This window comes from Neoarius graeffei, chromosome 28 (genome assembly GCF_027579695.1).
Source record: "Neoarius graeffei isolate fNeoGra1 chromosome 28, fNeoGra1.pri, whole genome shotgun sequence".
In the NCBI taxonomy this organism is placed as follows: domain Eukaryota; kingdom Metazoa; phylum Chordata; class Actinopteri; order Siluriformes; family Ariidae; genus Neoarius; species Neoarius graeffei.
In genome coordinates, this window is record NC_083596.1 from 44,198,453 (window position 1) to 44,223,713 (window position 25,261).

Sequence of the window (25,261 nt, forward strand, 5' to 3'; positions counted from 1 at the left end):
CTTGCGTAACCTAAAGCAGATGAAGAAAAACCGAACATGGGAAAAAAAAAGTTTGAGTGAGGTGCTTTGTGCTGCCCAGATTATCACAGCGGTAGCCTTAGATAGAGATCATTCCTCTGAAGTGCTGCCTGAGTCAGGAATTGTGCACGCCCTGTGTCAATCGGTGCACCCTCAAGCTCCTTCAGGTGACTTTCTGATGGCGACGGAGTGTTCGCGTCTTCTTTGTGTTGAGACTTAATGCCTGGATATCTTTTTTTCGAGGATGAGTGAATTTGCTCGATTCTCAGACTGAAAACCCTGTGTGTGTGTTCTAAGAGTTTGTTTTGAACCAGAATTTTAAAGCTACGTGTTTTCACTTGCAGAACAGACCGGCCTGGACATGTTGCTCAAACAATGTATGTTAGGGGTGTTCATCCCATTTTTTACACTAACATGTGCGTTTTGAAATCGAGCAGGATTTTCAACGTGGCAGATAATGTGTCTGGAATAAACACGACAGTGCATGGACAGTGCAAAGTAGTCTTCATGGAAGCTCGACATGACGGTCTGTGCGGCAGCCGCTCTCGTTCTATTGGCCCTGCTCCTGAGTTATCTAGCATCATCTGAAGGTAATGCAACAAATCTGTTCTGTGGGGAAACAACCTCACGGTGGTATTCCATAGTTTGCTGGATGACTTGTGAATTACAGAAACGATCAGGCTCATCTGGAAATTTGATTTTCCAATGTCTGATGATGATGAAGCAGCCCTAGTGACACAAAAGACTAAATCTGACATTTGAAAGATGCCGCAGGTGATGTTGCACTCTATTATGTAGAATTTAATACTGGGCGAGGTAAATTCTCACAGGCTGGTATTTATAATATCAGCATATAATAATTGTTTTATTAATATTGTCATTAATTGAGGTAATAATTAACACTTCATTGTACTGAAGGTCTGTTTATCTTGGACAAGTGACATCCCTTCTCCAAAATTCAAATCCAGCGTACTATATCAAGCACAGCATGCTTCGCTGATTTGACTAGAGTTACCATGTTGTCATTCACTTCCTTATCTATTTGCTTTGCTAAGTCCACAAAGGAACTGTGTTTGCTTTGAGCTTTATTCTTATTTCACATTGCTTTGTGAATATGTTCTCCAAATATTTACCATTTCAACCTGAATACCTTTCGATTGCAATGAATCAATTTGTACAGTACTTTGATATCATATACGTAAGATGACACCAATGCAAGAAAATCACAAATATGCCATTCAAAATCGAATAAACATTAAAGGAACAGTCCACCGTACTTCCATAATGAAATATGCTCTTATCTGAATTGAGACGAGCTGCTCCGTACCTCTCCGAGCTTTGCGCGACCTCCCAGTCAGTCAGACGCGCTGTCACTCCTGTTAGCAATGTAGCTAGGCTCAGTATGGCCAATGGTATTTTTTGGGGCTGTAGTTAGATGCGACCAAACTCTTCCGCGTTTTTCCTGTTTACATAGGTTTATATGACCAGTGACATGAAACAAGTTCAGTTAAAAAAACTGAAACGTGGCGATTTTCTATGCTATGGAAAGTCCGCACTATAATGACAGGCGTACTAACACCTTCTGCGCGCTTCGGCAGCGCATTGATATCTGAGCTCCGTATCAATGCGCTGCCAAGCGCGCAGAAGGTGTTAGTACGCCTGTCATTATAGTGCGGACTTTCCATAGCATAGAAAATCGCTACGTTTCAATTTGTGTAACTGAACTTGTTTCATGTCACTGGTCATATAAACCTATGTAAACAGGAAAAACGTGGAAGAGTTTGGTTGCATCTAACTACAGCCCCAAAAAATACCATTGGCCATACTGAGCCTAGCTACATTGCTAACAGGAGTGACAGCGCGTCTGACTGCATCTGACTGACTGGGAGGTCGCGCAAAGCTCGGAGAGGTACGGAGCAGCTCGTCTCAATTCAGATAAGAGCATATTTCATTATGGAAGTACGGTCGACTGTTCCTTTAATGCTAATTAAAAAAACTGGAATGTCAATAGTTATAGCTCGACACTTCAAGAACCGTAATGGCATTTATGCGGTTTCTTCTCCTGGAATGTCTTCAGTAAAAACATATTTTGCATCCAGGTTCTATGTCTTTATTTTGTCCTCAAAGCTCTTTTTGCATTTGAAAACTGCTTTCTGTTGCCTGGCTTTTTTTTTTTTTTTCCGCATCTGCAGACAACAATATTAAAACGTCCCTGTGTCCAGAAATGAAAAGGAAACCTCTTTGCTTGAAATCTCTTTGCAGAAATTCATGCGCATTCCACAACATTAAAGGTTACTATAAAATGTATAAACTGTCATATAAGAGGAATAAAACCCTTTGCAACATGCTGTTATGTTACTTGGAAAATAATCTGCTTCAAGGTGTTAATGTGAAGGGCCCGGTCCCACAACACCGATAACTATAACTACACCTATAAACTACAACTATGACTATACCTCTGCCTGAATTTAGTTCCAGTCTGGAGCAGTCACACCACAACTTTAATCCCGACTATAATATCGCTTGGTCCTGCCACTTAGGGAAATAAATGCATGCAACTTAGGAATAGTCATGGAAGTTTTTTCCAAGTAGTAGCACATTATTCCAGGTCATACTGTACAGCTTGGACTTCAAAACAACCCATGCGCACACTCCAGTGGTTGACAAAATACGGACAGGTCACAGACTACAGAAATATAATAAAAAAGGATACGAAATACAGAGTCGTTACAGATTTTAATACGGATGCTAATAATTTACGGATTGGTCACTGATGTTTCAGTATATTACAGCTTGGTTACAGATTTCATACGGATGATGCATCACAGATAAAAAATTAAGAAGCCTAAAACAATTAAATGTTTGGACTGCTGAAGTTCATAATTAAAATATCTTACCTGCATTTATATGTTTATTAATTTACTATTGAGGGCGGCACGGTGGTGTAGTGGTTAACGCTGTCGCCTCACAGCAAGAAGGTCCTGGGTTCGAGCCCAGCGGCCGGCAAGGGCCTTTCTGTGCGGAGTTTGCATGTTCTCCCCGTGTCCGCGTGGGTTTCCTCCGGGTGCTCCGGTTTCCCCCACAGTCCAAAGACATGCAGGTTAGGTTAACTGGTGACTCTAAATTGACCGTAGGTGTGAATGTGAGTGTGAATGGTTGTCTGTGTCTATGTGTCAGCCCTGTGATGACCTGGCGACTTGTCCAGGGTGTACCCCGCCTTTCGCCCGTAGTCAGCTGGGATAGGCTCCAGCTTGCCTGCGACCCTGTAGAACAGGATAAAGCGGCCAGAGATAATGAGATGAGAGATGAATTTACTATTGATATTTCACGGTAAATATCGTATATCCATGAATAAAAGAGCCGTGCTTTGTATTATATTTTTTATTTTCCGTGAATCCATATTCCGTGACTTCATGATGCAACAAGGATGTACAAAGACGCCCAGGGAAAAATAGCACATGCCCAGACAATGTCACATGATTGGTCAGATGTTTTATCGGGTCAGGCCCAGGCCTGGAAAAATCACTCCAGAAGCAATCTCACCTACATGGATAAACCCAGACCTGGGCTATAGGTATTGTTATCAGTCTGGTGTGACCACCAATGACATAAACTGCAGGAGACTGATTTATTTATAGTTATAGTTATCGGTATTGTGGGACCAGGCCTTAACTCTGCTTCATGTCGGACTACATCACACCACCCATTGCTGATCATTTTACCACGTCCTGTCTGTCTATTAATAGACCTTTTATTATACTATATTAATTCCTTTCCCTCAGTAGCTAAACAAGGACACTGTGCCAATCATGCTGCATGAATTTGATGACATTTTACATCCTTATTTCTTTATCCAACAACTTGTTATATGCAGTGCACAGATCATTATCTCTACGATCTTATCTCTGGCTGATAGACGTCTATTCAGATTTGTTCTCCCAGATCACTGCTGTGTGATAATTGAAATAGCTCTATCCATTCATGTAAAAAATGTGTCTCGAGCACAATCCAAGAAAGTTTGGGTAGAACTGGGTAGAAAGGTTGATGAAAAACATGTGAAATACTGATAGCTTACTGATTTGTTCATGCCATGTATATAATGTTGCATGAAAGAAATGCAGGGGGCGTGGGTGAAAAATACCAAAAAACTCATGCATTTTCGGTAGGAGCTCTGCATTTCAAGCTTGGAATGTGTACGACAGAACAGACCAAAACAACAGCCTTTTTTCATAATTAAAATCACAGATAGGCCAATAAACAATTGTTTTGAATTCGCTGATATTAAAGGTGACCTATCATACCCCTTTTCCACAAGTTGACACAGTTCCCTGAGGTCTTAATGAAATGTCTGTGACATGTTTTGGTCAAAATACCGCAAGTTTAAAGCCCCACAACTCCCTTCTCACCCTGTCTATAAAGGATGTGCAGTCACGTGACCCGCACGTGTTTACTCCGCCATATTGGACGGCATCAGGATTGTTTACCTTGCGTGAGCGTAATGGATCCAGGGAGTAATCCCCAAGAAAATTCGGAAAATACCCCATCTACATCGCGCGATAACTTGTCTAAGTTTGTTCAGCATCTTGAAGGTGACGTGAGGCAGCGTTACATGGAAAAGTGTTCCAGGTTGGGGATTGCAGATCCGTACAACTTGCCGCAATCCTTGTTCAGGGAAATTCGGAGCTGCGGTGCCGGTGATTTGCCCGATCTGGCCTACCACGACATTTACAATTTTCTTGTTAATCGTGAATCATGTTACACTGGCGAAGCCCTCAAAGCTTACAAGAGCCTGGAAGCTTATAAATATTTTGTTGCGGGATGGGTATCCCAACTATACCTCTGGAAGGTTCCGAAGAAGGATGTCTACTTGATAACCTCACGGGTAAGTGGCATTAAGACGTTTATCATAAAGAGACTATGCAGGACGTTTTATCGTAAGAATGTTCGAAATCTAAACTCGGTTCCAGATATGAGAAGAAAACAGTAAATCAGAAAGCTGCGCACATTTGCGTAGCTTCCGCGAAAACGTGCGCAGCTTTCTGATTTACTGTTTTCTTCTCATACTTCCTGTTTCATGGACTGTAACGGCATTTGCTTATTTAGTAATTTTAATACAGAATTTACTCTGATGAAATTATTCAGACACTCCAACGCCCCCCCTAAAAAAAAAAAATCGGATCTGCACGATTCAGCCGTGAAAAAGGCGCATCCGCCGTTTGCATCCCTGTTTAAACTCATAGGTTAACCTACTTTAACCGGCTAATGAGGCTCGGTGGTCGGTCAAGATTTTTTTTAAGTTTTCGCCATCCCTACTATGGATTGGCCTTTCAAAGGCATATATGAGCCAAAAAGATAAAATATTGTCATAGACTAGGCCAGGGTAGTAGGGCTAGGCATAGCCATTTTAAACGTTAGAGATCAAGCGGACTGACGGCCACAAACACTGTTCTGTCTAGTTTCTAAGTATGCAGTTATCATTCAATCCGAAAATCAATTTAACAGATGTACTAGGAGTATTGAATTAGAAGATTACACCAACCTGATATGAAGTGTTCAGTACAAATTCGGCTGGTAGAACTGGGGTTCCAGTTTTCTCTTCGCACAGTGGACACCCATTTTGCGCGTCTCTCCTCGTCTGTGGGGAATCTATAAAACGACAGGCCCTCCTTTTGGCCCTGTCTATTGGTACAACCAAATGCTGAACAAAATATAACCATTCTCGAAAGATCTACTCCCACACACTTGATAATTAGAACGGGTTCGTCTAAGTTCTATGCGCGGCCATGCCGTCCAAGATGGCAGATAAACAAATATCACGTGACCTCGTGACGTCACGTGCACGCTGTCTATAGACCCTTTTCAGTCATGTGACCTTCGTAAACGCGACCGCCATTTTGGACATGTAGTGGACTTCGGCTCGAATCGGTTTGAATGCGAGGAAGGCGACAAACATAAAAGAAAAAGGAGCGAGATGCAGAAAACTGTATTTGCTAGTTTACTGTAATTATGATCTAGCAGCTATTTACACCGGATCCAGTGTAAATAGCTGCCGGAGCCAACGTCCGAGCTTGCCGGAGCGCGCTCCAGCCGGCTGCGAGCTAGCGCGCTCCGGAACCTCGGACGTTGGCTCCGGCAGCTATTTACACCGGATCCGGTGTAAATAGCTGCCAGATCATAATTACAGTAAACTAGAATGGAATGTTAACAGCAATGTAATGCCTTTTCTGGCTAATTTTATTCGTCTTACCTCCAACAAAGTGGTCACTACACAAGCGTTGGTATGCCGCTATCCATCTTCTCCGTCGGTCAGCATCTACCGGGATCCAATAAAATGATAACCCTTGCCTTGTTTGTTGATGGTTACTACATCCAGGCGCACAACAATATAGTGGCATGATGGAAGTCTTGCTGAAAATAAACACTTTCTTTGCTGCCGTTCCTCAATGTTGGCTGTGGTAAACTACTGGTAGTACATGTCCAAAATGGCGGCCGCGTTTGTCGTGACGTCACGTGAAAAGGGTCCATACAGCCCTGTTCAAAACGATTGATTTGAGGAACGGCCTGTTCCTTTAAATGATAATGAGCCACTGCTCACCCCACCTCCATCATCTGCCAGCCAATCAGGTAGCACTTTCCTCATAACTCTTCATTCATTTACATAGGTAGTTCTCAACCAATGAGTGAGGGGGCGGTGACACCTTTCTGTTTTAGCCAGCATTAACTTTTTCAGCAGTTTATGCTACAGTAGCTCTTCTGTGGGATTTGACCATATGGACTAGTCTTCGTGCCCCATGCAAATCAATGAGCCTTTGACACCCATGACCTTGTCGCCGTTTCACATAGCGTATTCCTCTGAACGTTACTCATGTGGAGCAGTTTCCCTCCCTGGTTCATATCTGTCATTAGCTATTAGGGCATGGTTAAGTACATCTGAGACATGACCTGCACAAAAGCGCAACAGTAGCTTTCGAACAGCCTTAGGACTTTTCATGTGCAACCTAATGATCGTTAGTGCAGAAGTTCAACCACTGAGCTACTGGTGTTCAACATAAAAATATGCAGCAAAACAGGGTTCCCGCGGGTCCTTAAAAAGTCTTAAATACAACTTTCGGTTTTCAAGGCCTAAAAACGTCTTAAATTGTTTGGAATGACTGGAATTTTCGAAAGGGAGGTATTAAATTTAATATTGGACCGAACGAGTGAAATGTCTTCATCCGGTTTGGGGTATTTTTTTAACCGTAATTTTAAAAGTGACCAGCGTACCTTTTGGGGGCAGCATTGGTTCTGTGCGTTCTGTGCATTCCGTAGATCAAGAACTAACATTAGGAGGCTACTGGAGGAAGTGTGGTGTGGTGCGGTGTGGTGGTTGTGAAGAGTGAGAGATGCGCAGGTAGCTTACGGGGGCGCTAGAAAGCGTTGATAATTATGGGAAGATGTCTGTTTAACGACAAGTGGTTGGGGGATGACAAATACCCCCAAAATAAGGAGAAGAATTGTTTGCGATAAAAAGTGCTGGATCGCACAAATGTGTTTAAAGACGGTAACGCAGCGCTGGGGACACGGCGGACTGGGAAACTGGCTTTTCACGGACACGAGGCGCGCGCACGTGTGTGTTAGAGGTCAAGCACTCCGGAGTGAAACGCAGGGGGGGTTCGCACATGCTCACAAGAGTCAGGTGGAAAATGGGGCTTATAGGAAATACTACTAATAATAATGATTAGCATCATTTTTTTACATAATTAACATTGTTAATTGTACTAAGTTTAATATAAATATAAACAACCTTTATTTCAAAACTCAGTTACAAAGAACTCCAGAAAATACAATAATTCTAAATATAGTACAATATGAATAATTTGTACAAAAAGTTTTTTAGTTTTATTACTTATCGTCTACAACAGTGTTTTTAATATAATAAGAATAATATTAACAACCACTAATAATAATAATTAGTAGTAATAGTAATTATTATTGATTATTAATCATTACTACTTATGAATTAGTGATTAATAAGTACTAGGGATTAATAAATGTTATAAAATTAAGTTTTTAATAATTTGTAATAATTTTTAATAAGTAGTAATTGGTAGAATACAAACAAATACTCATGGATTATAGATAATTTTTTTAAAATAGTGAACATTGATATAAAATAACTACTACTACGAATAATAATAAACAATAATACTACTAGTAATACTTGTTGTTAATGTTATTATTATTATCAGTTCAATTGTTATATCAATGTTCACTATTAAAAACAAATTATTATCTATAATCTATGAATAATTGTATCACTACTACTACTACTACTACTACTAATAATAATAATAATAATTACTACTTTTTTAAATAATAATTTTAACTAATCTTATAACTCAATTTTATAGCATTTTAATAATCATTACTTATTATTTATTAGTATAATTTAGTAGTTGATGATAATTACTACTTATTATTAAATTACATTTTGATAATCACTGCTTATTAATTAAGTAGTAATTAATAATACTGAATTATAATTGCTACTCTAATTATTAATTAATATAGCTAATAAGTAGTGATTATTAAAATGTTATAAAATTGAGTTAATTTTTTTTAATTATTAAAAAAGTAGTTATTATTATTATTATTATTATTAGTAGTAGTAGTAATACAAACAATTATTCATGGATTATAGATAATAATTAATGATTATTTTTGAATAATGAACATTGATATAACAATTGCAGTGATAATTAGTTTACAGTTATTACAACACATTGATTAATATTGATAATGGTTATGAAAGGTGACAGTTGTTTTTCTGTGTTTAATGTAACGTTCTGATGATTGTATGACTGCATAAACAGGTTTATGCTGTTACCTGCTATAATGCAGAAGATACTCGAGAACTTCCTCAGCCAGCTGTATACTGTACGACACTCGGACTGATTTTGCTGTCGGACACAAAATCACATATCTTCAAAGATAATCTTTGGGGATTGAAATAATGCCGGCTAAGGTTGTTCAGCTGGTTCTACTTGCCGTTTATTGTTTTTGAAATGATTCATGGTGTTTTGTCCAGTAAACACCAGTCTTCTCCTTGCTGCTACAGTAGTTCTGCAGGCCCAAAACACACGACTTTGCTTCAGCTGTTTGCATGTCTAACAGTTGCCATTGATGCACCCTGTTGTTAACCAATTGTGTGCATTCTTCTTAAAGTTAGTAAAAAAAAACTATTGCAGAAAACAGTTTTAAGTTGTTGTATTTATCATTTTCTTTGCCATGGTACAGTCTTAATTTTTCCATTTAGAGCTCTTGAAAAGGTCTTAAAAGTCTTTAAATTTGTACTTGAAAAATGTGCAGATACCCTGCAAAACAAGATCCAGATGTGATTTAGATACAGAATGAAAACCACAGTAGAAGAATGTGACTCCAATTGACTCATTGGTTTCATGGTAATTGACTCAGCTGATAGATTTTTAAAGCACAAAAATGATTCACATCCTGGTGATGTCTATTGCTTTGTCATGACAGGTTTCTTTATTTGTTGTTTGTTTTGGTGCCGTGACAGGTGCTTTGTCTCCTCCACTCAACCTGAGTGTAGAGTTGCTGGACTTCAAGGCGTTGGCTCACTGGCTTCCTGGACCAAGGAACCCAAAAGGAACCAGATATTCCCTCGAGTTTATAGACATTGAACATTTGTAAGTCCTTTTTAAATTGGGGCAGTGATAAATCAATGGTTATAGTTCTGTTCTCGGTACTAGAAAATTTGGGAATTCAAATCCCAAACATGGGTGGCATGGTGGTGTAGTGGTTAGCACTGTCGCCTCACAGCAAGAAGGTTCTGGGTTTGAGCCCAGTGGCTGACTGGGGCCTTTCTGTGTGGAGTTTGCATGTCCTCCCTGTGTCTTTCCTCCAGGTGCTCTGGTTTTCTCCACAGTCCAAAGACATGCAGGTTAGGCTAATTGGTGGCTCTAGATTGACCGTAGGTGTGAGTGCGAATGGTTGCTTCTCTCTATGTGTCGGCCCTGTGATGATCTGGCAACTTGTCCAGAGTGTACCCCGCCTCTCACCCGTAGTCAGCTGGGATAGGCTCCAACTTGCCCGTTACCCTGCACATGATAAGCGGTTATGGATAATGGATGGATGAATCCCAAACATGCCGGAGAACCACAGTTGTGTGCTAAAAGAAAGCACTTCAAGGAAGAGTCAAGCAAAAAAAAAAAATCTTTTTCCTTACCCAACTGAGAAACTTGGTATCTGAAGTTTGCTTTTTGAATTTGCACTGGGGCTATGACTTTCATGCTCTTCAAACATGGTTAACCTCTTACAAATTTAAGACTAGAACGGCACTCGGTAAAGTAGAGTGCACACCTCTTCTAAGCCACATATTCTCAACATCATAATCAAAATCACTCGAACCTAGGATAATACAAAAGCTGTACACCAAATTGCATCCAAATCCATTCACTGCTTTTTGGGTTACGTTGAGAACAGACAAAAAAAAAAATCCTGGATCCACATGCATATCTAGATCCTGGATCTACATACCGTACAAATCCAGATTTGCATTGAAATTAAATCAATTATTCTTTGGCCCATAGTTCACCTTTCCTCCAAATTTCATCCAAATCCGTTCACTACTTTTTGATCAGAATTTTATGTTCTGAATAGACAAACAAAGCGAGGCAAAAACATAACCTCCTACACAGTTGGCGCAAGTAACAAAAATAGAACTACATTATCTCACGTCTTGATTCTGATGGGTTATTAGGTGTTGATTAATTTTCTATAACAGAAGATCCGACAGCTGCAATTCAAGTCACAGGTTTATTTATTATATTAATGCACTCTTTCTAATGCAATATTGTACACAGGGACTTGTATGGGGGGGTGTTTAAAAAAATCTACAATTGTTGCTCTGGTGAAATTTGCTGTTAGGAGACATATTTTTGGAAGGAGTCTCCAGTGTCAGTTGTAATTTTAAGTTTTCCAGCACAGGACAGAGATAGTTTACATTTTTGTTTTTTGTTTTTTCTTTTCAGGAACATGCCAGGATGCGTATTTTTGGCTTTGTTAACGTCAAGAAACGCATTGTACCACCATTACACCATTTTTGATTAATTCAGCATGCCTCATTGTGCTGTTCTTGACAGATTATGACACAACTAAAGAGCACTGAGTCATAGTCATGAGTAACTGGATGAACAGAAACTAATCTCATCTCATTATCTCTAGCCGCTTTATCCTGTTCTACAGGGTCGCAGGCAAGCTGGAGCCTATCCCAGCTGACTACGGGCGAAAGGCGGGGTACACCCTGGACAAGTCGCCAGGTCATCACAGGGCTGACACATAGACACAGACAACCATTCACACTCACATTCACACCTACGGTCAATTTAGAGTCACCAGTTAACCTAACCTGCATGTCTTTGGACTGTGGGGGAAACCGGAGCACCCGGAGGAAACCCACGCGGACACGGGGAGAACATGCAAACTCCACACAGAAAGGCCCTCGCCGGCCACGGGGATCGAACCCGGACCTTCTTGCTGTGAGGTGACAGCGCTAACCACTACACCACCGTGCCGCCAACAGAAACTAATGAATAATGTTTTTAAAAATCCTCATTGCTGGCTAAATAACTTGGCTGAATAAATCCTCAAGAAAGTAAAGTTTGTTTTTAAAGACCTTTTGGACATATCCTCATATCGCAGCATGCTATCTGAACCATGCTTTAACGATTTCATTGGATTCCTGTTGGGATTTTCCAGGTAACTGTTGAAAAATAAAATTAGAGAAGTCATCAGGAACGAGTAGGAACAGCACATTCCATTAAACTACCAATAAAAAGCACTGGAAACACATTAAAATGCACAAAAGAGCACTGGAAATTCAAATGATTGAAATTCTGTTTTTTTTCCAGTAGGGAAGACAATAGAATTAAAATTAAAATGCAAGCCAGTTCCCACAAAGGTCCATTATCTGATGGAAACCATCAGATATTTTCCTAATGGATGGATAAGTTGGTGTGTTTGTTTCTTTCCAGCACAGTGTCATCCTGGTATCAGGCAGGAGGTTGCACAAACATCACCTCAACACAATGCTATCTGATGATCAACCGGCGAATTCAGAAAGAGTATTTTGTTAGAGTTGTGGCAGAATGGAATGAAGAGAGGTCGGAATGGGCGTGCCTTCCACGTAGCTTCCAGCCATATGAAGACAGTGAGTATGAACACATGCATGCATGTCGTAATCCAGTGCTATATATATATACTATATACAGCCGTCACAGTTGACCTGGCGACTTGTCCAGGGTGTACCCCGCCTCTCGCCCGGAGTCAGCTGGGATAGGCTCCAGCTTGCCTGCGACCCTGTAGAACAGGATAAAGCGGCTAGAGATAATGAGATGAGATGAGATGAGATGAGCCATCACAGTGAAGCATGGTGGTGGAAGCATCGTGTTGCGGGGATGTTTTTCATCAGCATAGACGCTGGAACTGGTCAAGGTTGAGGCCAGGATGGATGGATGGATGTATTTTCCATATTTTGAATGTCCCAAGTTGTTTTCATTATTTTGCAGCAATTCTGAGTGCTCCAAATTTGACCGTGTCTGCCGAACAACATTCCATATCGATTTCTCTCAGCCATCCAGTCCAGGAACTTGCAGAAGTACAGATGAGGTTCTCAGTTGACCTTTTTCAAATGCTCTCTAACAACATGGCAGAGGTAAAACACTATTCACTGACCCTTTTTTTTTTTAACATCAGTAATGTACAGTATGATGCAGTCTGGTGATCCAGATATTCTCAGAGCCACATGCTAGTCATACAGTATATACACCACAGCGTAGCTTAATTTTCAAATCTGATTGGTCAGAAGGTTGCAGTTGATTTTCTGTAACAGCATGGCTATGATCTAGACAGGTTTATACGGTGATGGTGCACTTGTTCTATAGTAACTAACTCAAAGGGACCAATATGGTGGATACTCATGATCTTGATTAGGTCTAACAAAATTAATTATTTAATATTTTTAGTTAACAAACAAAACTATAATTGTTCATTTGTTGTTAACCTCTAGCACTTCAGGTAAAGCTGTTCCTTTGCTTTTTGCATAACATTAAATGTAACTATAAACAGATAAAAAGTATGTTCTTTTAATAATTTTTTTTTTATTCTAAAATGATACAACCCCGATTCCAAAAAAGTTGGGACAAAGTACAAATTGTAAATAAAAACGGAATGCAATAATTTACAAATCTCAAAAACTGATATTGTATTCACAATAGAACATAGACAACATATCAAATGTCGAAAGTGAGACATTTTGAAATTTCATGCCAAATATTGGCTCATTTGAAATTTCATGACAGCAACACATCTCAAAAAAGTTGGGACAGGGGCAATAAGAGGCTGGAAAAGTTAAAGGTACAAAAAAGGAACAGCTGGAGGACCAAATTGCAACTCATTAGGTCAACTGGCAATAGGTCATTAACATGACTGGGTATAAAAAGAGCATCTTGGAGTGGCAGCGGCTCTCAGAAGTAAAGATGGGAAGAGGATCACCAATCCCCCTAATTCTGCGCCGACAAATAATGGAGCAATATCAGAAAGGAGTTCGACAGTGTAAAATTGCAAAGAGTTTGAACATATCATCATCTACAGTGCATAATATCATCAAAAGATTCAGAGAATCTGGAAGAATTTCTGTGCGTAAGGGTCAAGGCCGGAAAACCATACTGGGTGCCCGTGATCTTCAGGCCCTTAGACGGCACTGCATCACATACAGGCATGCTTCTGTATTGGAAATCACAAAATGGGCTCAGGAATATTTCCAGAGAACATTATCTGTGAACACAATTCACCGTGCCATCCGCCGTTGCCAGATAAAACTCTATAGTTCAAAGAAGAAGCCGTATCTAAACATGATCCAGAAGCGCAGACGTCTTCTCTGGGCCAAGGCTCATTTAAAATGGACTGTGGCAAAGTGGAAAACTGTTCTGTGGTCAGACGAATCAAAATTTGAAGTTCTTTATGGAAATCAGGGACGCCGTGTCATTCGGACTAAAGAGGAGAAGGACGACCCAAGTTGTTATCAGCGCTCAGTTCAGAAGCCTGCATCTCTGATGGTATGGGGTTGCATTAGTGCGTGTGGCATGGGCAGCTTACACATCTGGAAAGACACCATCAGTGCTGAAAGGTATATCCAGGTTCTAGAGCAACATATGCTCCCATCAAGACGACGTCTCTTTCAGGGAAGACCTTGCATTTTCCAACATGACAATGCCAAACCACATACTGCATCAATTACAGCATCATGGCTGTGTAGAAGAAGGGTCCGGGTACTGAACTGGCCAGCCTGCAGTCCAGATCTTTCACCCATAGAAAACATTTGGCGCATCATCAAACGGAAGATACGACAAAAAAGACCTAAGACAGTTGAGCAACTAGAATCCTACATTAGACAAGAATGGGTTAACATTCCTATCCCTAAACTTGAGCAACTTGTCTCCTCAGTCCCCAGACGTTTACAGACTGTTGTAAAGAGAAAAGGGGATGTCTCACAGTGGTAAACATGGCCTTGTCCCAACTTTTTTGAGATGTGTTGTTGTCATGAAATTTAAAATCACCTAATTTTTCTCTTTAAATGATACATTTTCTCAGTTTAAACATTTGATATGTCATCTATGTTCTATTCTGAATAAAATATGGAATTTTGAAACTTCCACATCATTGCATTCCGTATTTATTTACAACTTGTACTTTGTCCCAACTTTTTTGGAATCGGGGTTGTACTTTCATGACTCCATTTCTCTGGTGATTTACATTCACACGGACTGGCCACTTTAACAGGAACTTGTTGTTGATTCTAAGACGCCTGTTCTTGGCTGCAGGAGTAGAACCCACTGTGGTGTTCTGCTGCTGCATGCTGAGATGCTTTTCTGCTCACCACGATTGTAAAGAGTGATTATATGAGTTACTATATCCTTCCTGGCAAAAAAGCTCGAACCAATCTGGCCATTTTCCTCTGACCTCTCTTATCAACAAGACGTTTCCACCCACAGAACTGTTGCCCACTCATTTGATGTTTTTTTTGTTTTGCGCACCATTCTGTGTAAACTCTAGAGACTGTTGTGTGTGAAAACCCCAGGAGATCAGCAGTTTCTGAAATACTCAAACCAGTCCATCTGGCTCAAACCGACACCTATGCCACAGTGAAAGAAAGTGACACTTTGAGATCACAATTTTTCCCATTCTGATGTTTGAAGTGAACATTAACTGAAGCTCTTGATTTGTATCTGCGTGATTTTATACATCAAGGGATTGGTTGATTAGATAACTGCATAAAACAGCAGGTGGATGGGTGTTCCTAATAAAGTGGCCAGTGAGTGTACACCATATTTTCGTTAAAAGGTAATATTGAGGTTATTTGAGGATGTAAATGAGTGTTTGGGGAACAGAAATATGATTTTAGTCATCTTTTTGTAAACCTGTGTACATACTATTTTTGTCTTTTCTTTTCCTGTGGAAGCATATTGCAGTGAATATAACTACAAGGTCGTCCCACTTTATGAACCTGCCGTTTGGGAACTACTGCATCAATGCTTCTGCCTTTCTTACAGCGAGGTCCAAAGGCAACACCAATGCCACCATGTGTGTTTTTCTACACCAGGAACACAAAGGTATGAACCACATACAGTACATAGATGAATTGGAGAAGTGTTGAAATAATCGTAGGAGAGTCATGAGCCAGTAATCCTACATGTTAATTTCAGTAAAACTCCCAACTGTAAAATCTAGCAATGATAATATAACAACTTTGCGATTATAGATGGAACAGTATGATAAATTCCCAGTGTGGGGGTTGTTCCAAGCCAGTTTCACCATGTAGAATTTAGAAAGAGGATGATGAAGATTCATATTATGTTCATTAATTTTCTATAACAGCTGCTCTGCCAATAGTTCCAGCTGCAGATCACAGTTTATGACGCAACTAATACAGTGTCTTGTAAAAGTATTCATCCCCCTTGGTGTTTGTCTTGTTTTGTTGCATTACAAGCTGGAATTAAAATGGATTTTATGGGGGTTAGCACCATTTGATTTACACAACATGCCTACCACTTTAAAGGTGAAAATTGTGGTTTTATTGTGACACAAACAATAATTAAGATGAAAAAACAGAAATCTGGAGCGTGCATAGGTATTCACCCCCCAAAGTCGTTTGTAGAGCCACCTTTTGCTGCAGTTATAGCTGCAAGTCTCTTGGCGTATGTCTCTATTAGCTTAGCACATCTAGCCACTGGGATTTTTTTCTCATTCCTCAAGCCAAAACTGTTCCAACTCTCAAGTTAGATGGGTTGTGTTGGTGTACAGCAGTCTTCAAGTTATGCCACACATTCTCAATTGGATTGAGGTCTGGGCTTTGATTAGGCTATTCCAAGACCTTTAAATGTTTCCCTTTAAACCACTCCAGTGTAGCTTTAGCAGTATGTTTAGGGTCATTGTCCTGCTGGAACATGAACCTGCGTCCCAGTCTCAAACCTCTGGCTGACTTAAACAGGTTTTCCTCCAGAATTGCCCTGTATTTAGTGCCATCCATCTTTCCTTCAGTCCTGACCAGCTTTCCTGTCCCTACAGATGAAAGACATCCCCACAGCATGATGCTGCCACCACCATGCTTCACTGTAAGAATGGTGTTCTCAGGGTGTTGGGTTTGCGGCACACATGGCATTTCCCATGATGGCCAAAAAGATCAATTTTAGTCTCATTTGCCCAGAGAATCTTCTTCCATGCATTTGGAGAGTCTGCCATATGCTGTTGGGCAAACTCCAAACATGTTTTCTTAAGCAATGACTTATTTTCTGGCCACTCTTCCATAAAGCCACACTTTGTGGAGTGTATGGCTTAAAGTGGTCCTATGCACAGATACTCCCATCTCCACTGTGGATCTTTGCAGCTCCTTCAGTGTTCTCTTTGGTGTCTTTGTTACATCTCTGATTAATGCCCTCCTTACCCGGTCTGTGAGTTTTGGTGGGCGGCCTTCTCTTGTCAGGTTTGTAGTGGTGCCATATTCTTTCCATTTTGTTATAATGGATTTAATGGCGCTCCGTGGGATAGTCAAAGTTTGGGATATTTTTTATAACCCAACCCTGATCCATACTTCTCCACAACTTTGTCTCTGACCTGTTTGGAGGCTCCTTGGTTTTCATGTTGCTTGCTTAGTAGTGTTGCAGAGTCAGGGTCCTTCCAGAACAGGTTGATTTATACAGACATCATGTGACTGATCATGTGACACTGATTGCACACAGGTGGATCTTAATCAACTAATTATGCGACTTATGAAGTGAATTGGTTGGACCAGCTCTTATTTAGGGGTTTCATACAAAAGTGGGTGAATACCTATGCTTACTCCAGATTTCTGGGGTTGTTTTTTTTTTCATCTTAATTATTGTTTGTGTCACAATAAAACCACAATTTTCACCTTTAAAGTGGTAGGCATGTGTAAATTCAATGATGCAAACCCTCCAAAAATCCATTTTAATTCTATCTTGTAATGTGACAAAACAGGACAAACACCAAGGGGGATGAATACTTTTGCAAGACACTGTATAGATGATGTTTTTTAATGGCTAAAAAAAGTTAGGATTGGGAAATGGTCGAATGAATAACAGGAGCAAACTTTGCAGACATTAAACATAACCACAAATGGATTCCAGAAATTCCAGTCATTCTTTAATAAGTATATTTTCATATGAATGAGCTGTATAACTGGACATTCAGGACATGTTGTTATTGGAAAGCAATCTACTTTAGGCTGCATTGTGTAATGTTGTTGTTGAACCAGACTCCAGGAAGTGTTTTATTCTTTATGTAGAGTCTATCAAAGTCCTTAAAAGGTATGTTATAAATAAATCAACAAAAGCAAATAGATGGGTTGCAGTTAAACACAGAGTTGCTTTCTTATGTCTTTTCTTAATCATCTTGTACTTCTCTCTTCTCTACAGAAGGAAAAGTATGGGTGGTAATTATGGGTGTCCTTCTACTGCTGTCCATTCCTGCTGTGATTGGTTTGATTTTTATTTACTACTACGTGAAGCCATTTAAGAATAGCTACAAGCCCAGTGCTCTGGTATGTTCGCTCAAAGACAGATCTTTTAGTTCAATCATACATAAGTGTCAAGCACCTCTGTGAATATAAAAGATCCCTGATCCAGACTACGGTATAACCTGTTCTGTCTTGTGTCCTACAGCATATTCAAGAAGGAACTGGAATGGTCTGGACACTGAACTTTGAGAACGTCCCTACCCTTCTGAATCCACTGATGTTCACAGATGACTGTGAGGCGAGATCAGATGAGAACTTATCTCAAGGCTATTATGGAAGAGTGGTTTGGCATGTATCTGATGATGTGATCGAGTCTAGTAACTCTTCCGGAATCATGGATGAAGCAGATCAGGATGTGCCTCCAGTCTGGGATTTGTATAGCACAGCTGCGAAGATGGAGGACACTGACGAATGTCCAACACAGACGGAACGTCATGATTGTGGCTTGACACAAAGAAGCTTGTTCTCAGGTTTAAGTTTACCAAGTGGCCAAAACACGGAGATTGAAGATACTTTAGACTTGGACCTAGGCATGTTCGATGAAAACTCCTGGTCCTTTTATGCTTGTTCAGAGCAAAAAGACTCATCTGAAGGAGAAACCGACAGTCTGTGTTCTGAATTCATTTTCAAAAGCAACTATGAGCCCAGACCTGACCCATGCTGGAGGATCAATTTGGGTCACAACGTTAAACAATGAAGTATAATATTCAACTCAAACATGGTGCTTTTTTTTTTTTTTGCTCATAGTCAAGGTGTGGATGAACAGAACATTTTGACAACCAACACAGGTGCAAAACAATTCAAATTTGACAGTCTGTCAGTCACTTTTGATTGACTGAGCTTTTAATGAGTTATATACAGAAGTAACTTGGCTACAGGCGTGGTGTTAATGAGTGTAATAAATTACGCTCATCATAACAGTACGTATTTCATGCACGCGGAAGTAATTTCAGGCCAATATACCACTTTTAACTCGAGGCTAGTCAACAGGTTTACAGTTCTCATCATGGCCTAAATGTTTTAGTGCTTTTCTCACACTAAACACACCCAAATCAACTCAGGAAAAACTAAGGAAGTTAATTTGCTGATTAGGAAAAAACACTAAAGTCCAGGACAAGTGTTGTTTCTTGACCAGGATTTGGTACATGGCTAGAATTACGTAAATGTATCTTACGTTTTTATATGATGTATTTTAGGACTTTTTCATATACAAAAAATTTGGGAGTGTGAACGTATGTACAAAAGCTACATGAGTAATAGCTCCTTGTTGTGGAGCATTTTGAGCCTGATAAACGTGAGTGAGAGTGAATTCCAAAAGCATATCCACGAGGTGCTAAATGTTTATAATGGAGTGTGTGTGTGTGTAGGGAGAAAAAAAAATCTTAAAATGCTATTTTTTTTTTGTTTGATGTAACACAGTGCTATGAAGTGTCAATGATTTTAATCAGCTACTACCTCTGTTTGAAATGTTTCTGCTGTGATGTGTGAAGCATGAGAAAAAAACCAAAAAAACCTCAGACAGACATGAAAGACTTTTAATCAACATTTTCATAATAAATGTGTCATTTTGAAGGAAATAAATATGCATGAGTGCCATGCTAGTGTAAACAGTTTCGTCTGCTTCATATTATTTATGTCAGTAAAGTGACTCGTCTTCTTCCATGCGGCAGTTCATGACCTCGTCCTGTTGTGGGGTTTTTCAGTCATTTTTTTTTATTCCCAACAAAGCAAAGAAGTTCTTCTTCCCCTCCTCTCTTGGTAAACGGAAAGACCTGCTTGTGCGAACGTTTCTTTGCAGAGATGATGCCATCTTCTCCTTCTCTTGCTCCTTCTCCCTTTCTTGTACCTGTTGCTGGACCTGCTGGGAAATCACCAAACGCATGTCTTCCTGGAGGTGTGAGAAAAAGACAAGATAAGATAGCAATGCTGTGAATGACTCTCAGAATGAGATCAGTTTCAGCAAACAACTGATCGTATCTCCTCATCCATGGGTGCCTGTCTTGTACAAGACAATGTTGATGGCTGGACAATTCATGATAGATGCTGATGTTGAGTGAATGAATTTGAAAATCAGTCAACAGCCATTAAGTCTATTAAAAAAAAAAAAATTATGCTGGAGTTTAGGGTTAAAGACACGACATCTCTTCCACCAGCTAAACTGTGAGCGATTCTAGTCAGTCAATGCGTAGCCAAGTTAGTTTGCACCGACTTTTTTTCCTTCGTGGGAACATGTGGACTGTTGTGTCCGATCAATCCAGTGGCACTAGTCCAATCTGGTTATGAAAGCATGAACTAAAAAGGACTTGAGAGTCATCTTAACCAGCCAATTTTTCTCGCTAAATAATGTAGCGTTTGAATATTGCCCTTGTATGAAGATACCAAGATAAACAAAAAAAAAAAAAAAATTTTATTTTTATATATATATATATATATATATATATATATATATATATATATATATATTCTAACATGGGCGGCACGGTGGTGTAGTGGTTAGCACTGTCGCCTCACAGCAAGAAGGTCCTAGGTTCGAGCCCCGGGGCCGGCGAGGGCCTTTCTGTGTGGAGTTTGCATGTTCTCCCCGTGTCCGCGTGGGTTTCCTCCGGGTGCTCCGGTTTCCCCCACAGTCCAAAGACATGCAGGTTAGGTTAACTGGTGACTCTAAATTGACCGTAGGTGTGAATGTGAGTGTGAATGGTTGTCTGTGTCTATGTGTCAGCCCTGTGATGACCTGGCGACTTGTCCAGGGTGTACCCCGCCTTTCGCCCGTAGTCAGCTGGGATAGGCTCCAGCTTGCCTGCGACCCTGTAGAAGGATAAAGCGGCTAGAGATAATGAGATGAGATGAGATATTCTAACATACCACATAACATGTTCTAACATAACATTTCCACAAAGCTCCATCTACTGTCTAAATGTGGCATTGGAGAAGGAAACCATTCATGCACCTGCCATGATTCGACTTCCTGAGAGAGCGCCACCTTGTGTCTGATGGTGTTCAGAAGCTGCTGGTTGAGCGAGTCCCGTTCCTGTCGGGCCAACGCGAGCTCTTCCTCCAAAGCACTGTGTTGACAACAGTAACAGCATGAAACCACTGTGTTGCCCAATACAGTCAGGTAACATCCAAAACTACGCTTGTGTCAGTACAAACAGTGTCATCTTAAAATCACAGCTGTTTAAAAACTACACATAGCAAGTCTGGTTTTGCAATTTACACATCAGAGCACCTGAATGGAAATACTAGACATTCCTAAAACCTTTGAAAGCTAAAGTTATGTTTTGCTGAGAAGAACAAATGAGAAAAAAAAAAAAAGTGTCGCAGTCTGGGACCGTTTGGCTGATGTCGTCATCTTTTTGCTATTCTTCTCTAATAACTGACAGAAAGACAGCGATTTCCAAAATATTATTATGATTGGAAACAGGCAAAATTTTCCAAGACAATCTTTTACCTGTATGGTGGTTTGCTGGGATCACTGCCGAACAGCTTCAGTTCCCCTCTTAGAGCAGTTAATTCATCCTGGCTGGACTCCAGCTATGAAAATGCATATAGCAAAAAGATGTAGAGTTGAGGTGATGCATTTCAAAAACAGGAATCTGACTGAGCACAGACAGTTAAAACATGGAAAACTTTATCCATCATATTTGTAAAAACGATAGTTTTACCAAGGCTACTATGATTAAAGAGCATCTCTGCGGACGTTAATAGAACACAGATTTATGCCAGATTGAATGATTCCACACAAGGGTGGAAAAATTACTGCGAAATAATACTTGAGTGAAAAGTATAAATAATGGACTAAAATGAAAATGTGGAAGCATCCAGCCAAAAATGTACTCAGACATACATGACTACAGTAGGACGTGTGTTAATGTAGTGAAGCCATGCCTTTAGTGAAGACTGCCTTTCAGATTTTTCAAGTTTAGATCATTAAAAATAAATAAAACTTGGAATGCTGCATGAAAACATCCTGGAGTCACTGGTGCATCAACATGGGATATGCCATTAGACCGGATTTCCTTATGTGAACGGAATTTAACTATTCCTACCAAATAATTAACTAGAGATCATCTACCAAGTATGACTTTTACTATATACACAATAAGGGCCAAATCAAGGTGGACACGAACAGTTTAATGGATGCCCACTGGTCTGTTGGTGCTCAACGGAATGCAGGGGTTTTTTTTTTTTTGGGTAGTGGACCAACCTCTTTCTTTAGCCTTTCAATCTCCTCCTGTTTCTCCTGCAGGATAGCAGAATGGGCCAAGATGCTTTCTTTGGCCTGTGGAACCAAATAACGACATTTCAATAGGTTTTCACAGTTGAGTTTGGAAACCATTCCATTCACAGAGCAGATATAAGTACAGTATATACACTGCAGCTCAGAAACTGAGGGGCTGGAATCCAACAGGACTGAATCTCACAACCTTCCAGTCACTAGCATGGATCGTTCATCTTCACTGCTGAGCTGTCACTGATAATACACATTTCCATAAATTATAAACTAGCAAGCCACACCCTATAGGTAGAGACAGGCATACTTAAAGAAACAGAAGACCACTAGCCATTTCCACGAAGGAGACCACAGTCTCAGCTCACATTCTCTTAGCCATATTAATACTCAAAAGTGAAGTATTCCGTTAAACAAACCTGCTAAAACCTTTGAGAATGGACAGGTTACATGACTGTCAGCAGTAAACACACTATTAGTGGCTTGCATAAGTATTCACACCTTTGCTGCGGATCAGAACTCTGATGGATAATTTAAGGGTTTCACAGCAATAGAGGTAAATACTTATGCAATCACAAATTGTACTTTCTTATTTGGGAATAATTTTGCAAGTTATACTGATTCCACCCAGACAATGTGTGTGTCAATTCATCACAAAAAGGTTAACACATGACAAACTATGACTCCAACCAAAATGTGGAGTTCAAGAAGTGTTAACAGGGAAAAACAAGAATTTAGTGAGAAATAAGTGAAGGAAAAAAAATAAAATAATTCTCTCTCTCCAACAAGCGTATGAGTGTTCCATATGGACAATGACTATACATACTGTCCTGGGGAAGTACTACATACTCTCCTAGTGAAGCAGTGGTCTAAAGGGCAGGGGAGCAGCATTGGGGCCAAAAGGTCACCAGTTTGATTCCCTGGACCAGCAGGGATGGCTGAAGTGCCCGCAAGGCATCTAACCCCTAACTGCTCCCCAGGCTGCTCTGGGTATGTTACTCTGGATTACATAATTTAGCAGATGCTGTTATGTCCCTTTTTTTTTTTTTGGTCAAAACACTTCTCATTCTCATCTCATTATCTCTAGCCGCTTTATCCTTCTACAGGGTTGCAGGCAAGCTGGAGCCTATCCCAGCTGACTACGGGCGAAAGGCGGGGTACACCCTGGACAAGTCGCCAGGTCATCACAGGGCTGACACATAGACACAGACAACCATTCACACTCACATTCACACCTACGCTCAATTTAGAGTCACCAGTTAACCTAACCTGCATGTCTTTGGACTGTGGGGGAAACCGGAGCACCCGGAGGAAACCCACGCAGACACAGGGAGAACATGCAAACTCCACACAGAAAGGCCCTCGCCGGCCACGGGGATCGAACCCAGGACCTTCTTGCTGTGAGGCGACAGCACTAACCACTACACCACCGTGCCGCCCGGTCAAAACACTTATTTAAAAAAAAAAAAAATCATAACTCAAGCTCCATCGTCAACAAAACTCTATTTCTAGAGCTTAAGTTGCAAGCGTACAAGTTCTATTTTACAACTAATTACACCAAACTAATCATTTTTGTCCCAATCAAAGAAAAAAAAAATTAATTGAAAACTTTAAGTTTGCCTTTATAAGTTTTTTCCACTGGGGCCATGACCGTTTATATAGAACAACATTTTCATTTGCTTCTATAAATTACCAATACTCCCAGTAGAGCAAAGAACAATTGGCAAACTACAAACCAAAACAAACAAAACAGGGAGAGAAAAAAAAATTTACCACTTCAAATATTGACAGAAATAGTGAATCATTATTAATGCCAGCAGCTATTAGCCTTCCTTAAGTCAGTGATTGTGCCCTGACTCATGATGCATTCCAAGGCTTTCCGTTTTCTTTGCTACTTCCTGTGCATTTTTAAGTTTGTCATGATCTTTTGAACCTTTCTGTGAAGCAATGCTTATTTAACCTTTATGTTAGGGGTCTCCAATGTCAGTGTTTTGTAACATTCAGGTTAAGCGTTTTGAGGTTTCTCTGTAACAAGGTGCATTTTTTCCCCGTCTTATTACTATCAAGTGAAGGAACGACCTACTCCAAGAATTAGGAGTATTAAACTGTTCTGTTTGCATCTTGTTTTTTTACTCCATGCTACCTGAGACTGTTGCAGTTCATTCTGGAGGGACAAGGGGAAGCACGTGATCTCCTCAAGACTGGCTTCTTCTCCTAAAGCCTGGACTCTCTGCTGGAGGCTCCGGTTCATGGTGCGCAACTGGAATGCCTCACTCTGGTGCTGCTCGAGCTGTGGAAAAGCCATTACTTCGCAGGTGAATGGTAGTAGTGAACGCAATATCCAAAGAAGTACTGTTTAAAAATGACACACTGTTCAGAAAAGCCAGCAAACCTGGACTCGGTCCCTCCTGCCTCAAACGTCAACATAGCAAAAACAATGTTATAGTTTGCTTTAGGCAGCTGGGCCATAGAAGGTTCACGCTGCACGCTGCATGCTACACGCTACACGTTCACGTGAAGAACCGGACCCTGGGCCATTAAACTTCATGCTTGGATGTTCACGTGTTGCGTCTGTTCTACTTTGACCGAGTAACCAACAATATGGACTCTTCGGATGACGACGATTGCCTCATTCTGCTTTTACTGAGACAGAGGAAGAGAAAAAGGAACAGAATTTGGAGCCGAGAACACTTCCTTCTGAGAGAAACCCGTGGTGAATTTCACCGAACATTCTATAATCTGCTTGACAATCCCGATGAAGAACTATTTTTCAATTATACCATTCAATTATATTTTTTCTGAAGTTTTCCCCTGAAAGCATAGAGTTATCTCCCTAGACCCGTTCTGATTGGCTGGCGCGGCGGTGACCGCATGCATTGACTGGAATTTCCATCTTCACGCCTAGAAAAAAAAAGTGTGCATGT

General features: G+C 40.4%; 2 protein-coding genes across 5 annotated transcripts in view; one reads left to right on the forward strand and one right to left on the reverse strand.

The window, feature by feature from the left end:
* On the forward strand, positions 1-19,717 carry crfb12 (cytokine receptor family member B12). Of its 4 annotated transcripts, XM_060913223.1 has the most exons (8): positions 556-608; positions 9,367-9,458; positions 9,575-9,704; positions 12,051-12,226; positions 12,585-12,730; positions 15,536-15,686; positions 18,009-18,133; positions 18,255-19,717. In XM_060913223.1, the coding sequence occupies exons 4-8, from the start codon at positions 12,115-12,117 to the stop codon at positions 18,804-18,806; spliced, it is 1,086 nt and encodes a 361-aa protein (XP_060769206.1). In that variant the 5' UTR covers positions 556-608; positions 9,367-9,458; positions 9,575-9,704; positions 12,051-12,114; the 3' UTR covers positions 18,807-19,717. The 4 variants fall into 4 exon arrangements, with proteins under 4 accessions (XP_060769205.1, XP_060769206.1, XP_060769207.1 ...); XM_060913222.1 differs by lacking the exon at positions 9,367-9,458 and having other exon boundaries at positions 1-608; XM_060913224.1 differs by lacking the exons at positions 556-608; positions 9,367-9,458 and adding an exon at positions 638-792.
* Positions 19,624-25,261, reverse strand: part of bicdl2 (BICD family like cargo adaptor 2) — an 11,964-nt gene continuing 6,326 nt past the window's right edge. Inside the window, exons 7-11 of the mRNA XM_060913221.1 lie at positions 24,481-24,627; positions 22,314-22,388; positions 21,558-21,640; positions 21,057-21,171; positions 19,624-19,997 (exon numbers count right to left, since the gene is read on the reverse strand). Coding sequence (XP_060769204.1) covers positions 19,809-19,997; positions 21,057-21,171; positions 21,558-21,640; positions 22,314-22,388; positions 24,481-24,627 — 609 coding nt within the window. The 3' untranslated portion in view covers positions 19,624-19,808. The remainder of the gene's footprint in view (positions 19,998-21,056; positions 21,172-21,557; positions 21,641-22,313; positions 22,389-24,480; positions 24,628-25,261) is intronic.